The 15,785-nt window shown below is 42.2% G+C and overlaps 1 protein-coding gene across 7 annotated transcripts in view; it reads right to left on the reverse strand.

Annotated features, from left to right (window-relative positions):
• ELL2 (elongation factor for RNA polymerase II 2) overlaps positions 1 to 15,785 on the reverse strand; it is a 39,907-nt gene that overhangs the window by 7,904 nt on the left and 16,218 nt on the right. For 5 of the 7 annotated variants that reach the window (XM_082783191.1, XM_082783192.1, XM_082783193.1 and 2 more), the window contains 6 exons: positions 10,738 to 10,859; positions 7,393 to 7,556; positions 5,176 to 5,435; positions 2,414 to 2,538; positions 2,178 to 2,271; positions 309 to 870 (listed from right to left, as the gene is read on the reverse strand). In XM_082783191.1, coding sequence (XP_082639317.1) covers positions 309 to 870; positions 2,178 to 2,271; positions 2,414 to 2,538; positions 5,176 to 5,435; positions 7,393 to 7,556; positions 10,738 to 10,859 — 1,327 coding nt within the window. The remainder of the gene's footprint in view (positions 1 to 308; positions 871 to 2,177; positions 2,272 to 2,413; positions 2,539 to 5,175; positions 5,436 to 7,392; positions 7,557 to 10,737; positions 10,860 to 15,785) is intronic. The other 2 variants (XM_082783195.1, XM_082783196.1) reach the window with 1 other exon arrangement.

Here is a 15,785-nt window from a genome sequence, read left to right on the forward strand (position 1 = left end):
TGTTCTAACCATTTTAGTAATGCAGAGTGAGAATTCTTAAATATATGCCTAACTTCAGGTTCCAGCAGAACAAGCTCAGCATCTGTTTTGGGGCTTTTCTTTTTTTAAAACTAAAAGATAAAATGTAATGCAATGGCAGGCAAAAATATGATTTCCTAATTCATGATTGTAAGTGAGGGATAATGGGAAGGGACTTAATATAGAGCAAGTGGAGAAAACAGACCATTCACCTTTCCACCCCCATTTTTACCAGCACCTTTTCGCAACAGTTACCCATGCAATATTTAGGAAAAGCAGTGTATGGGTACCTTCATCTGTCTCCAAACTGGAGGGGTTTTTCAGGTTGGCAGTTTCTTCTTTTTCAAGGTCCTTCTCATTTTCGCCTGCACTCCTAGTGTCCTGCTTTTTGATTTGGTCCTTCTCTTTATGCTTTTTGGCCTTCTTCTTGGACTTTTTGTACAAAACCATGCCGTCCTCTCCTGCCGGCACAGTATGATCCTCCAACGGACTGTCAGCGGGTGCTGGGGTTCCCGAGGGAGTCCGAGAGGTATATTTTTCTTGCTGGTCCTTGAAGTTGCTACTGCTGTTTTGGTTGATGCTGTCTGTGGGCAGATATTGGGTCCCATGCCCTTTGGGGGTGCTGGGGGAGTTGGAGCTGGCGGTCTGGGGCGGGTTGGAGGCAGGCGTGCACGCAGTGGGCAGGGGCAGCGGGGCGGGCGCCGCGTCGGCTGGTGGTGGGGCCAGGGCTGCCTTCTTGGCAGGGGCAGGAGGTTGGGTGCCAAAGGATGGCTGGACTCGGCTGGTGAGGTGAGAGATCCTCGGCTTCTTGTTCATCAGGGGGTCGATGAAGTCAGAATCCCAGAGGCGTTTCTGAAAAATAAAACAGATTAGCAGAACTCAGTTTCGCTGCCGGTCTGGGCAAAAGTGTCTAAGAACAGGCAAATCTTGAACACACATCCCACACCTAAAACAATGGCACCCAGCAAGAAATTGATGCAGCTAAACACGTAGCTTGTTTACTCTTAGCTTTTAATCTTATGGTTTTTCAAGTTCTTTGTCCAAGCCTACAGCTAAGACTGCAGAAGGCTGCAGCCAGACGAGGAGGTCAGGTCCCTGGCTGACCATGGCAGCTCCGAGCAGCACTAAAATACCTTAACCATGAGAGGCTTCAGGTCCTCTCTCGTTTATTGTTATGCACACACAAGCTCGCAAAACCAAATTCCTTCAAGTTTTGGTTGCACTTACTAACGTGCAGTTTCTGTCACAGAAAGAGTTGTGCTTTTCCGTAAAGCAGTGTGTTTTATATGGAGTTTTTTAAGCACTTTCTAAAGAGTTTGTATTGTCCTGTTTTATTATTTTTAGAGAAACAGGACGTATGTATGTTAAGTTTGAAAAGGCTGGGAAAAGGCTGATGTACCTCCCACTGATCCAGACCTGCCTTTTACCCTGCACCATAACAAGTATTTAAATGATGCCAGGAAGAAAAACATTCCCTCAAACAGTAGATTGCTATGGCAATTTGTCCTTATTCTAGACTTTGAGCATTATATTTAAAGAGCAGCACAAGGATGTTCGTGCAGGTTTGATGTATTGTAAGTACCATATTCACAAAGAACTTTGAATGTATGCAATTGTGTAACAAATATTTATATAAATATATATATAAACCTTGTATGTCTGATTTTCAGAAGACCTTCCCACACACCAAGATAATCAAGTTATGTGTCAATACAAAACTATTAAGTATTTAATCAGAAAGTATGTGACTGTAACAATAATGGGTAGCCAAGAAGTTCAGCCTCTACAGGCAAGCTCCCTGCAAGGTCAGTGTGCTATTGATAGCGACATGCTAGGCTGATGCCTCGACTATTCAGACACTACGTGGATAGCTTCTGTGAGATCTAGGCTTATTTACAAGATAACATGTATTCAGGAACTGCTTTTTCCTGAAGATTTTAATAAACATAGCAGCTCTTGAGCTACGTGAGCATACGGTTTAAAGTCTTTGACAGTGCAACCATCTTTAAAAAAAATGTAATTGACCAACTAGAAATAAGAGCTTCAGTTTTTCATATGATAAAGACAATACTAGTGCTCTGCATTACAGCTTTTACTCCAATATAAAAGCCAGTTAAATCATAATACATTGTAAATAATGTTAAAAAGCCACAAAATACCTGGGAAGGAGAAGCTGTTGCAGCATCTTTATTAGAAGTTACAGGAGATTCCAAATGACTGGTGCTGGTGGTATTCTGAGATGAATTTACTCTTCTGTAAGGATTACCCATATTTCAGGTTACAAGGCAAAAACATCCATGTCATAATTCTTTCATTACTGGGAAAACACACACTCCTCATTTCCCGGATGAAAGTTTCCAAAACTTATTTTCCTTCCCCTAGAGACTAAACTTACCTAGAAAGTATTAATTCCAGTGACTGTTTATCAAATTCATTGTATCCAGGCCAGTCTTTCTGAATGTCTTTAAATACATAATCCTTCAGAGTATAAGAGTTATCCTTGGGATTCAAGTTGGCTACCTACAGGCAGACATCAATAAAAGAAAAAAAGTCCATTATACTTCAACACAAGCCACAGTAGTAAAGCAGAGCTAAATCATCACTGAAAACAAAATCAAGCACGAGTGTTCTAGATTTTAGAGGTGAAGACCAAAGTCATTCTCATATAATGAGCGCACTGATCCTCAAAAACATGGTCAATTTTGGATATATGAAACATGCTCATGTAAATTTATCTGCACAACGTAACACTGAGTTTAATACAGCACTAAGAACCATGGCAAGCTATGCCAAAGCTGCCCAGTCTTCACTGGTACAGCATGTGGACAGGCCTGATTTTTAATATTATTTTCTGTGAAGGAGCAGAGAATGCACATCCCCAGGTGCAGACTCAGAGCTGTTCCACTTCAGGAGGACACCACGGCACTGCAGTTGTGGTGCACGGCTGCTCCTGGGCAAGCATCTCCATCACCACCTCAATGAGCAAGAGCAGCTTATTTGTCATCTCCTGCCTGGTAAACAGAATGGTGTTTCTTTCCCCAGTGACTGCACGCTGCAAGGAACTACAGCTTTCTGTTGGACAGGCTTACAGGATAACTGCACTTTTACTACAAAGATGGATTATTCTGCCACACAAAAGGCAGACAGATGAAAAAAGGTAACTGTGGCCATATCTAACAATTTCTATTTTAAAACCAAGATTTAGTGCTCCAGGAGAGATGCACAGAAATACTCTTCCTCTTGCCGACACAGGGTTCATTGCAGCAAGTCACTGTCGTGAGAAAGTCATGTGCCCCTGCAAGTGAGGTGTTAAAATATCTTCCCTAAGAAAAACACAAAGTATACTCAAAGTTAACTAGCAAAACCTCAGGACTGCTGCCACCCAAAGGGCTGTTTCAGACTTCCTCCTCTAAATTTTTGAGGAAAAGAAAAACAACATTGGTCCATTTGCCTGATACAAAACGTTCAATCGCTCTGTAAAAAACGACCACCAGTTTCTGCAGCTTTCACTATATTCTTCTCCCCAGCGTTTACTAAAAGTTATAAATGCCGATGATCAAAGAAAAAAGGATTTACATGTGTTAGTGGATTAAGCATGCTTTATTTTCTGATGCACTTTCTGACTTATTCTCAGACCTGAGTTTATTTTTTTATCCTTTAATACACTATAAATAAATGCTACTAATTTGTGTCTGTGTGCAAGTGTCCCCTGCTTAAAAATAATTAAAAGTATCCAAGACACCCAGAAACTAAACCATTTGTTAAAAAAATTGAATTAAAGCTATATTCTCAGAGAATGAAACTGTGAATGTTAGATCTTAGCAAGTTTAGGCTCCTGATATTAGATTCCACTAAAACTGGCTACAAAGACAAGAAAAATTTGAGCAAGGTTTTTCATGGTGCTGCTAACACGATCATTTCTGAATACGAACTAGTACCTTCAGACTCTAAAAGTCTCTTGTAAACATTGCCAAAAGTAATGGGATAGGAGAATTTTTTTTTAGTCTAGAGAGCTGAAGTTCTGGACTTTTAAAATCAACTTAAATATGAAATTAACTATTTAAATTCATAGTAAGAATGCAGCTTTTGTTAAATTGCACATCTTCAAGGTCAAAAACTACCACTGCTTTGGGCAAACAAAGAAACAATACTTTACGTATTTGAGCAACCAGTGTTTAAAATTCAGTGTAGGAACAACCCCAACTGCATAAATATTAAATTTTACTCACTGTAGTAGTTTTCAAAACTATCCTAGATAGACAGAAAATGCTCCTGGCTTACGCTTGCATATACTTGCATAACTCAGTCACAGTCTATGGGTACCAGTAGTATTAAAAAAATAAAGTCAGCATCCACTGCATATTATTATATCCTAATGAGCCTTCTCAGAACTGTTTGAGTAGAAAAATTAGTGTCACTCTTGACCACAGAATTTACAAGTTTCACCTTGTAAAACACCATAGGCTTACTGGTGATTTTGATGAACATGATGAAGAAACACCAGCAGAACTTAACTCAGAGAAGCACTGGAAAAGCTACTGCATAAGAAAAAACCCTGCAGGAATGACAGAAGCAGAATTCATACAATAGCAAAGAGAACCTTTGCTCGAATGAGGACCACTGCCTTTCTCATTTACTGACAGCTGAGACACCCCTCAACGGACTGCAGTCCACAACAGGTCACAAGAGGAGCCAACATACCACATACAGGCCACAAACTGCATGTGGAACACGAACCTACTTGACTACTGACTTCTCCCCGTAAACTCATCACAACAAATATGAAGTACTGTGATGATCTATTTCAAGCAACTGAGAGAAAGTAAAGTTAGTTACTCTCAATTAGCTGGTTCAGCAGTCCAAGCAACAGAAAAGCATGGGGAAAAAAGGCAGTAGGAACAACAAAGCGAAAAAAAAGTGAATTGCTGCCTGCCATCCTAGAAAAACAAAACTACCCCCCAGATCTTTTAGTCTTTCCTTCTGTCACTTTGGCTTGCATTTGGAGGACCCTTCATAGTGCCGTTTGAAACACTGAAATGAGGAGAAGATTATTTAAAGTGTTTATTATTTTTCTCATTTAAATATGGGAGTAACATACCCCTAAATTATGATTAAAAGAACAGCAGGAGAAAAAAATGCTGGCAACCATGATCTGACCTGCTGCAGGATAGCTGCAAGGGAATTCTTGTCCTTCTGGTTGACACCATCTCTCTGCAAGCGAGCAAGTAACTCTGGTTTCTTGTAAGCCTTCAGTGCCAGTAAGTGAATCACCCTGTCCCTATACGGTCGCTGAGAAACAGTATTGTTTGCATGAGTCTTCCGTATCGTATTTGCTGGGTTTATGGGTGTCGACCTCTTCCTCTCAGGCGCAGCATCTGAAACGTTTTGTGGTGCTTTTCTGATCTGTACTCTTTTTCCTAAATTAAGGATAAAACGAAAAAGCGTTACCAGGGATGTTCAAAGTAGCCAAGGAAATTGATTTTTCTAAAAATGTATTTACTTAGCATTTTAAGATCCACTGGCATATTCAGAGAGTAAAGATGCATCAGGTTCAGAATTAAAATATTATTCAATACAATAAAAACAGGTAAGTGAGTGATAGGAAAATTTACATATTTATTTATATAGATAGATGCTGCTTTATTATTTTTCCAGTTTTATGCTTAAGCACTGAAGAGTGCCTAGGAAGACAAGTCTACAGAAACAATTGCACCACTGCCTAAAGAAACTACCAGCAATTGGTGTTCATCACCTGAGTCACTCATTCTATACAGAAATCTTTACCCCCCCTCTTATTACATAAGCTCATATATATGTCATCAAGTTTGGCAGAAAACAGTATATCAAGAACCTAACACTTCTTGGGACCATGCCAGAGAAGTTTAAAAAGAAAGCCTGCTCAGCATTTTGGATCAAGCTACAAAGAGGCATGTTTCTCAACCGGAGGAGCAATGCAAGTGCTTGCAAACAGTGCATCCAGAGTGTAAAAGTAACAGCGCCCAACCTGGATCTGAGCTTTCCAGAAACAGCCCTCAACTTCTCTACTCAGTTTTTAAATAACACCTGCTATAGAACAGAAAAAAAATATAAAACGTGATATTATTGTAGTAAAAAAACGTTGCAATCCGCCAGAGGATGTGAGGCATTTTTCTGAAGCAAGCAAGTCACGTTTGGTACATGAGGGAGGCCAACGAGGATGTGTCAGAACACCCGAGGCTCCACCTCTCCTCCGTCAGACACGCTTGGAATTCAGGAAATTTCTGGAGTCACAGGGGAGAGACCAGTACATAGCTGTGCTGATTACTGCTGTCCCCAGGAACTGTAGAAATGTATTTCCAGCGCAGGCCAAACCTTTATGATCTTTCTGCCCTTGGACTTTGCCCTCCTGGCTGCCAAGAACAAAGCCAACCACACAAACACATGTGATTACGTTTTCAGAGCACCACGAGCTGGCCAGCTGTCTCCTGAATGCATTCCAAATGTTGTGACAAGGTAAAACCAATTTAGATGCGCGCCTCCTGGCACAGCAGATAGTGGAAGTAGCATTCAGCCAAGCACCTGCTTAAGTCGTGTCTCTGAATCACTTAAAAACAATCAGCCAAAAACATAACCACCTGCTACCACGAGTGACAACCCCCACCTGTACCATATAAAGCATGCTGAAAGCCACCCTCTGTGCTCTAGCAGCACCCAGCCTGTCCCACCTGGGCTTCGCCTGTGCCAGCCTGAAACAGAAGCACCACCAAATCCTGTCATTCTGCTGCCGCCCATCCTCAGGCCCCATTTCCTTAACTTAAAGCTTTCACTTGGGGTCTGTTTAAGCAGCCAATTTGCTTAAGGAACCAGCATTATTTGTCTTGAGAGTTGGTTTTTTTTTTAAAATGGAAAAACAGTCTTATGGTAACAGTTGCTCATTCATGGTGAAGACAAAATAAATCTAATTAGCATCAGCATATGCAAAAAACAGTAAGCTTATGAATTTGTATAGCAAGCTTCGTCAGTGTTGCTTTTTTTTTTTTTAACATTTCAAATTCAGGTGATGGTTTAGTGCAGTATTTAGGTAGTCAAGAGTGCTGTTACAAAACAAAAACATTAGTTACTACAACAGAGGATGTAAGTGCATGGGGAGTGAAAAACCCTCAAAAGCTCAACAGTCAAAATTTCAACCAGCCCAGCAATATGGGAACAAGGAAGAAAAGGCTGGCAGGCTTTGGGGAGGCTGGAAAAAGCTAACTTCTGAACGCAGCAACAGGAGATTTTAAATCTGCGACGTGAGAGTGAGCCACCTAAAACTAGGACTTGCCAACAGCATGCCAAAGGAAATAGTTACTGAAAACTTACAGACATCTAGTAGAAAACAAAATACAACCATACCTAAATATGGTCCACCAGGCTTAATAAACTTTGCACTTCGATTGCGTGATTCCAGTTCTGCTTGGGTCATGCGCTCTCTGGTCATCTGATAGGAATCATTTGTTGCACATACTGTAATTTTATTCTGTACAGATCCCAGGCAACTCAGTTGTGAGACTCCAGAACTACAAAAACATTGAAAAAAAAAAAAAAATGAGCCCAAGCACTATTTCAAGTCCAGAAGTATGGTTGTATTAGAAACTTAAACACCTGTGTTAACAGGCAGAGAAAAATGTTTTTCACTTCTGACAGCTAGCTGATAGATGTTTCAAATAACCTCTGCATGCCCAATGCCCAAATTTTATCCATGTTACCTGTCAATGTAATCACAATGTTCTCGTACAACCACTTTTGAGGGGCAAGCTCACGATAGGATGAGTGGCTGTACTAAGAACTACAGCAAACTACTCAAATTACTACGTGAGCTGAAGTAGTTACATGGGCATCCTAACAGCTACCTGCACATTATGCCTTCGAGGCTTTCTGAGTAATGCTCAGCACCTAGTTAAGCACATATTTGAAAGTCTCCAGCTTCCTCTGCCCGCCCAAGTCCGACAACTTGCTCGTGACTGCCCACGTCTCCCTGAGGTTCAAGACAGCAAAGCCAGACCTCCCCTCAAAGCCTGTATGCTACCTGTCACCACTAACTGCTGCCTTCAGAGGTTGTCCTTTTTTTTTTTTTTTGCTGACCCTGTGCATTTGACAGCAATGTTGGTTTAACTCTGGGGATTTGTATTTTATAAGGGACACTTCAAACAAAGCCCTGTACAACAGAACAAATGAGAGGGCAGGTGTGGCATCTCCTCAGTAAAGCTCAGACGTCAGGTTTCTGAAGGGGCCCAGTCCTCTGGGATGCAAGTGCCTCGTGTTTCTACCAGCCACAGACATCAGCAGCATCTCACTGACGGAGCTGCTGGCAGAAGCTGCAAAATAGGTGAAGAGTGGCTTTCCCCCAAAACCATCTTCTTGTTTGCCCTGAATCAGTTTAAATGCACTCACACTCATCCAGATGAGCATGTCCACGGCCTAACAGCAACTTAATTTAACCTTAGTGATTACAGCTGTGAACACGTATTTTGTGCAGCAGAGCACTTGCACTGTCCAGAAAGAGGCTGACAGACTAATCTAGCCTGAAACACTTTGAACAACCCTGAAACTCCCCAGTTAAGGTTCCAAAAGGAGAGGTTGAGCAACAACATTCAGCATCTAGCTTCTTACCTTACCAGGTTGTTTCTGACAGCCACAAGACTGGACAAAGCCAAGCCACTGAGAATATTCAGGATACAGCTACGGTTCTGTCCAACTGGAGCCCAGAGCTACATTTTTGGAATTGTTTCTTGCTCCCAGAACAGCATATGTACAATAGAAAGAGATTGCTCTTGCCGCCCAGAGTGCAAGCTCTACCCATTGCCCATTTGCTTTACCCATCACAGGGACTCATCTAAGAAGGACCAGCACCAGCACCGAAGCATTGTGTGCTGCTCAGTGCATGTGGCTCGCTGTCACTTCCCTGGATTGCAGCAACCAAACAAAGTTCAAGAAGAGAAAGGGCCCCACTGGGCAAGACATCTGCATGGAACAGCTCCCATAGCAGCTTGTCCCAAATATATTTCAAAGAAGAAGAGATGGGGCACAGCTCAGACCTCAGAGAAAAGGCTGATACTATGGGAGCTGCTAAGCACTAACCAAGAAGACACAGTGCAATTCCCCTCCTTGGGCTATGGATTTTCTGAATTTGAGCAAGTTTTGAAGCCAGACCTGCCTTGAGCAGAAGGTCCCTTCTGTATTATTATTTTTAAATGATTCTACATAAAATACTCCAACAAACTGAGAGCTGACTACAAAAGAACTCAAAATCTAATTCAAACAAGCTTTCAAAATAGATTGGCAGAACCACATTAAAACTACTTAGGCATGTTATTCAGACCTAAAGCAGCTTAAATTTAATCTTTCTTATAAAATGAATTCAGTTCAATTTAACAGAAGCTGCTCCTTCACAAACAAAGGGCCCACAGAGATGCTCAGTGAAACACTTGAGTTGGACTTGAGGACCGCTACACATTAGGCTTGCCTGCACAAGGACCCTGAAGCAATTTCTCTCAGGAGTATGAGCTGTCTTCCTCAATGGCCCTCTTGAAGGCCACTTGCAGGTTTTCTAATCAGGAGCTGGCAGCAGCCTCAGCGCACCAGGCACACACAACTTTTATCAGACAGAAGAGGGGAGAGCAAGCAGGACTCACCCCTGCTGCTTACTCTGTGCCAGCATCAGCAGCCAGTCTGGCTCCTTGCAGACACAGCGTAAACAAGGGGGGAAAACAAAAACAAAACAAAAAAAAAAAAGCACACCAAAAGGCAACCCCCCAGGCTCCCCAGGTCCACTGCTGAAGCGTTCAGCTCTCAGCAGTCCCACCAGCTGCACGAGTTGACAGAAAGGCTGCACTGCCTAGGAGAGAACTAGCACAAGAAGTGAGGACGTTCGGAGGTCTCCTGCTAGGCAGAGAGCTACTCAATCTGCTCACATTCATAATGCTGGTAAATTCTCCACCACGACAAACCCCAATTTCCAAGGTAAGTGCAGGAGCCTTTCTGCGGCCAGAAGAGGAGCAGCCCCTTTCAGAGATGCACACAGGGCTGTCTGCTATCAGCTTCCCTGCTCAGCACAGGCTCTGCCAGCAGCTTCCTGCAAACGCGTGGGGACAGGCAGTGGTTCTGCATCCCCGACCCCACCAGCACCACACTGAATGCCTTCTTCCAGGGGCTGAGGCAAGCCAGGTGTGAGAGCACAGAGCTTGCTGGGCTGTTAGCTAGACCCTAACACTGTTCACTTTGACTCAAACGAACCAGGACAAGGCGCTGCTGTATTGCCTTTGGGTTCTGAAACGTGGTGGTCATGCAGCTATGGGTAGGTCACTGAGTTATGTGGTTCTTAAAATAAGACAACTATCCATCATGGCTGGCCTCCTAGCAGGCTGCCAGCTATAATCATATTTACATATGGTTGGAGAATGGATCTGGTCTAGCTTGGATGATACTGAACTCCAAATGCTTTTAAAAATAGCTCTGAGAGGTGAGAAAGCAATCAAAAGGCTACTCTCTTTAAAAGCAAAACCTAAAGAATTCTATGTAAAAGCAAGTATTTATATATAATGAGCAAAAAATCAGGCTACTGCTAGGTATTTTATTTTTATTTTTTTTAACTGCAGCTCATCACTAAGAGCACGACTCTGTTAAAGGTTTGAGCATATAGCATAAAGCCACAGAATCTACTTAAATTTGCCATGAAAGAAAATGTTAAGTAAAACTTACCTTGAGACAGTTTGCTGGACACAGTCAAAGCTTCCCTGAGGGCTATCTTTGCCAACATTTGACACGTAGAAGTTAAATGTATGCAATTCATTTGGGACTTCAGCTTTGGGAATTTTAACAACCTAAAAGGAAAAAAAAAAGTTTATGTAAAGACTTCAATCTACACTCCTTTGCTTGTGATTAGCTACAGTCATAAGAGTCTTTGTAGGATTTACTTCTCAATGAGAAAATGCGTTTCAAAAGCTTTAGCATGATTTCAGTGACATCACTAAAAAGTCTGATCTGGCATAATTTGCCCTCCAAAAGCAGCACAGGCTATGTGCTGCTGTTGTAACTGTACCAGAAAAGCTACAGTCAGTCGTCAAGGCACTCAAGCAGCAAGCAGTCTGGCACCTAATTCAGCAAGGCATACAAGCAGCAAGTAGTCCCTTCCAATTAAGTGGAATTACTATGCATGTACTGAGCTTTAAATGCAAGTGCCTGAGCACAGCCAAACAGGCTGAAGCTCGGCTAACTCAACAGAGCAAAGCAATGTGCACGACCCAGCTCTGTGATTTACCCTGTCCTCATGAAGCACAATCAGCATTCAGCTACAAGAAACAGCAACACACGAACTGTAAAACTTCTAAGGATATCAAAGGTGAATTTCAACTCCAACAGACGCTAAAAGCCTTTTTCTTTTGCTCAGTTCTAGATTATTTGCATAAGCATGACATGTAAATAGTTGTTGGTAAACTCAGTCAGATACAATAAAACTTTATTTCCTTGGCTGAGCTAATCACTTAGCCTAGGATGTGACACACTTTCCCAGAGCTGAAAAATTTAAGTGTGAGGAATCACTAAAATGTTTATTGGCATAAGCACATTTGAAAAAAAAAAAAAAAATTGAAAAATGTGCTGCTTTACAAATAAAACCCTGAAGCACAAAAAATGACTGCCATCCAATTACTTTGTTCTGAACATAAAATTAGGCTGCATAACGTCTAAAAAGCTGTTTTGAAATTTGCTTGAATTTTTAATGGAATATTAAGTAAAAGTGACAAGAAAGGGTATTTAGATGTGATACTCAACAGTCTTTTTCTTATTCTTTCACTTGTGAATTTGGCTAGTCTTTCTAAAAATCAGTGTCATTTTGCACAAAGTACTAACATGAAACTAGAAGACTCCAATAGTATTTTAATCATTAACATCTGGACAGTTTAGCAGCAGCTCGGGGCAATAGCTGGACAAGGAGAAAGACAATTTACCCGAACATTATTCTTTTACTTAAGCCTCAAGTAGCTGTATTCTTAAGAGAGCAATTTATGCAGTTGCAATAAGAATGAAAATAAAGCAAGTTACCTGATTCATCATCGTGGGTCACATGTGCTACCTTACCTTTCAACTATTACAAAGGTTACTACAGAGTAACCATCAGTCTGAAAAGATCACAGGAACGTGAATTCACCTACATTTTCTAAAACCAGCCATCACTGATTGAACGTTTCAGCCTAATGGTTTTACAGTACATACAGCAGGTGTGTATGCGTGGCATTGATAGGACTGTAAGTGGCGGACTGAGGATTCAACCCACCGAAGAAGAGGATGTCTTGTAGCCTGATGTAGTTTTTGGAAGAACAGCAAATATCAATCTAAGGCTGCCAGTCAAGAAATACAACCACACATATTGAAGTAGCTAAATGTTGCTGTGTATGCTTTCAATTAATTCTCAAAGCTTTGGGGATTTTTTTTTTCCTGTTGATCAGCTGAAAGAATGTATATCCATGGAATCACCTTAGCAATTAGTAATATCTATAACCAGAATTTTTTTCTTTACAAGTCTGGATGAATTACTGTGGATATTAAATCACAGACCAGCCAAACGTTTTGATGTGATAATGTGAAGATGGAAGTTGGCCTAAGAGCACATTTAAAAACTTGTTTGTTGCTCTCCCACTACCTTCAGTGAAGCCTTATTTCTCCCAATGAAACAAGACATCGACAAGGTATGGAGAAAAATACAAATGCGCCTCCTTGCAGGCAGAAACATATCAAGCTGATCACCAAAAATGACTTACCATTTGAGCAAACTCAAACACAAATCCCGAACCTGTCAAGGCTTCCTGCAGCTCCCCATCCTGCCCAGCTTTGTAAGAAAGGCACTGATGATGACAAGGGAACCAGCTGTTGACACCACTGTGATAGGTGTCTTCTCACCAGAAAGTAAGAGATCTAGAAGTTAACTTTCATTCTCACCTTTTCAAGACAGGTTTTTCAAAAACTTTGCAAGAGCTAGGTGATCACTCCTCAGGCACTCCCTGACTTAAGGTAAAGAGGAAGCAAGCACTGTGGGAGAATATTTTTGAAATCTTCAAGCACAGAAAACAGCAGTGCAACTAATTGGAGAATTAAAAATAGTTTCATCTTCAGTTCCAAAATTATTGGATTTGTAATGCAGCGGATACAAGGTTGAGGTGTTTTTAAAGAACTCAGAACAACAGTGGTGAGAAGGGCTGCTAACTCAGTTCAATGCCGCATTTCTTACTATTTGCTGCTGCATCCAGGAAACTGAAGGACCCAGTAAATGCTTTAGCAACCTCTGAAAAGGACTCATTCAGAGTATCCACAAAGTGAAAAGCTTTTTCCCTTAAACAAGGGAACTTACTGCAGAAAGTCTGTTGTATTTCAGATAAGCCAGTTCAATAAACTTTGAAAAAGCTCTGAGGGGAAAAGAAAGTGCATTTTAAGTTACATTAAATGCAAATAAATCAGATAAGCTGATTTTCCATATTATGGTTCAAAAGTAAAAGCCCAAACATTTACGAAAAAAAGAACAAAGTGTAAGTATTGAATCTGTAGGTAATACAAAGCTGGCAGGGACAAAATACATGAGGATGGAGTCAAAGCAGACTTGAAAAACAGGAGATGGGTCTGAAAATGCGAGCATGCTGCCATTTGAAAGCAGCTGTGCAAGGAACCTTATTTTTAGAGCAGAAACATGGGAACCAGCCAGCTGCAGGAGCAGCTCCACAAAAACTGTAAAAACACAAAAACTGCACCTCGAACCGCAGCACAGCGGCCTGAGCCCTGCACCTGGGAGCTGCCTCTCTTGATCCTCTTTCCAGCTCTTCAGAGACTACTGCTGCTTCTGCAATTACTCCATTAACTTGCTGACAACTTCTAGGTTTTCAAAAATTACTGCCACCCCAAATGCTTAAGATCAAGTTTTATTGCTGTTGGCATACTTGCCATTCCCTTCTGTATCTTGGAAGACAAAATAGAGCTTCAAATTAGTTTGACACATCAGTTTCTCCAAATAAGCCTTCTGTTTTGAACAAACCAGCCACATTTTACACCATAAATTTGTATCCTATAGTTCTGAAAATTTCAATACGGAGTTCGAGTCTTCTTGGTTTAATCAGAATTAAGATGCTGCATTCAGCTTCCAATAAGCAGAGTGGCCAAAAGTTTGTTTTTCCTATTTGAGCTATACTTGCAGAAGTAGGTCAAGGATCCTGTATTAATAAAGCACATATTGCAACTGCATTAATCCGTGACAGAAAATAAACTTATCCATATCAGGAAGCTGCACTGCAAGCCAGTTGTTAGTGCTTTTGTTCAGAAAAGCTGCTTTATATTCGTACTCCACCTTGCATGCATACAGAGTGTCCCAGCTTGCAGGTGGCGTGCTCTACCTTGAAAGTAATTTGCCATACCCTCCCATGGCAAAGAAGAGTATTTCTAACAGCAAACACCCACCCTGGCACAACGCATTACTCATCGCTGATCTTTGCTCTTCCCCTAGGAGGAGGGAAGTCCTTGCTGCAGACCTAGTTTATCCCTGCCAGCAGACAGCCAGATGGAGCAATGAAAGACGATGAGAAAGCCCTGAAGAGAAGCTGCAATATATGCACACCTTAACCAAAGAATCACTCAGGTTGTGTCTAGACAAGGAAACAAGGTCACCTTGAAAACAGGTGCATACCAGCGCCGTTCAAAACAACTTCTCCCCCTCACTTAGGCACTAACCTAGTGAAATGAGCCACGTGTCTACCCCCAAACATCGCCCCAGTTTCAGGCAGGCTAACAAACTTGTCTGAATTACTATGTCTGTGGTCTGTATACTTCCCAGGGTACGTACCAGCATGTGAAGACAGAGCATCATTTTTCTCCTAGCAGATGATTCCTTATGCACCCAAACACATTTATCCGCGTCCGCACACCTTTCCCCGTTTCACACGGGAAGCCCATTGTGCAGACATCTCCACGAGCAGACGGCGCGTCAATGCAGCCAGCTGTGGTAGCACTACTCCATTTCTCCCACACGTCACTTCACATCATAACTCATGTCCCCGTGTCCTAGTTTTGGCTGTGACAGAGCTGACTTTCCTCATGACAGCTGGTATGGTGCAGTGTTTTGGATTCAGGATGAGAACAATGCTGATAACACACCAACCTGTAGCTGTTGCAGAGCAGTGTTTGCACTATGCCAAGGACTTCCCAGCTTCTCACATTACCCTGCCAGCGAGGGGCTGGGAGACAGCCAGGGCCAGGACAGCTGCCCCCAGCCACCAGAGAGATGTCCCATACCATGGGGCATCACGCAGGACAATTATATGTGGGGGCTGGCCAGGGGGCTGCTGCTGCTCAGGATCTTGGCTAGTGATGAGCAATTGTATTGTGCACCACTTGCTTTGTGCCTCTATCCCCCTATCACAAATTTTACTCCCCTCCCAAACTTTACTGCAGGGGAGCAAGCTCAGCTGCCTGCCGGGTTAAACCTCAACACCCTGCGCAGCCTTGAGGCACTGGCTCATTTCTGGCTGACATCCAGCTCAGGTCTGGCTTAGAATTTGCCTCAGCTGCTATCTCACAGACTATTTATCAGCTGTGGATGTAGCTAAGGCCAGCACCAGTCTATTTCAGAAGGTAACTTATGCTTTATAAATCCTTTCCTGCATAACAGACACTTCAGGAAAACAAGCAGCTGGGATCACAGAATTGCAGGGCTTGGAAGGGACCTCTGGAGATCATCAAGTCCAGCCCCCTGCTAAAAGCTGGCTCCCTAC

This window comes from Aythya marila (assembly GCF_965140915.1).
Source record: "Aythya marila genome assembly, chromosome: Z".
NCBI lineage: Eukaryota > Metazoa > Chordata > Aves > Anseriformes > Anatidae > Aythya > Aythya marila.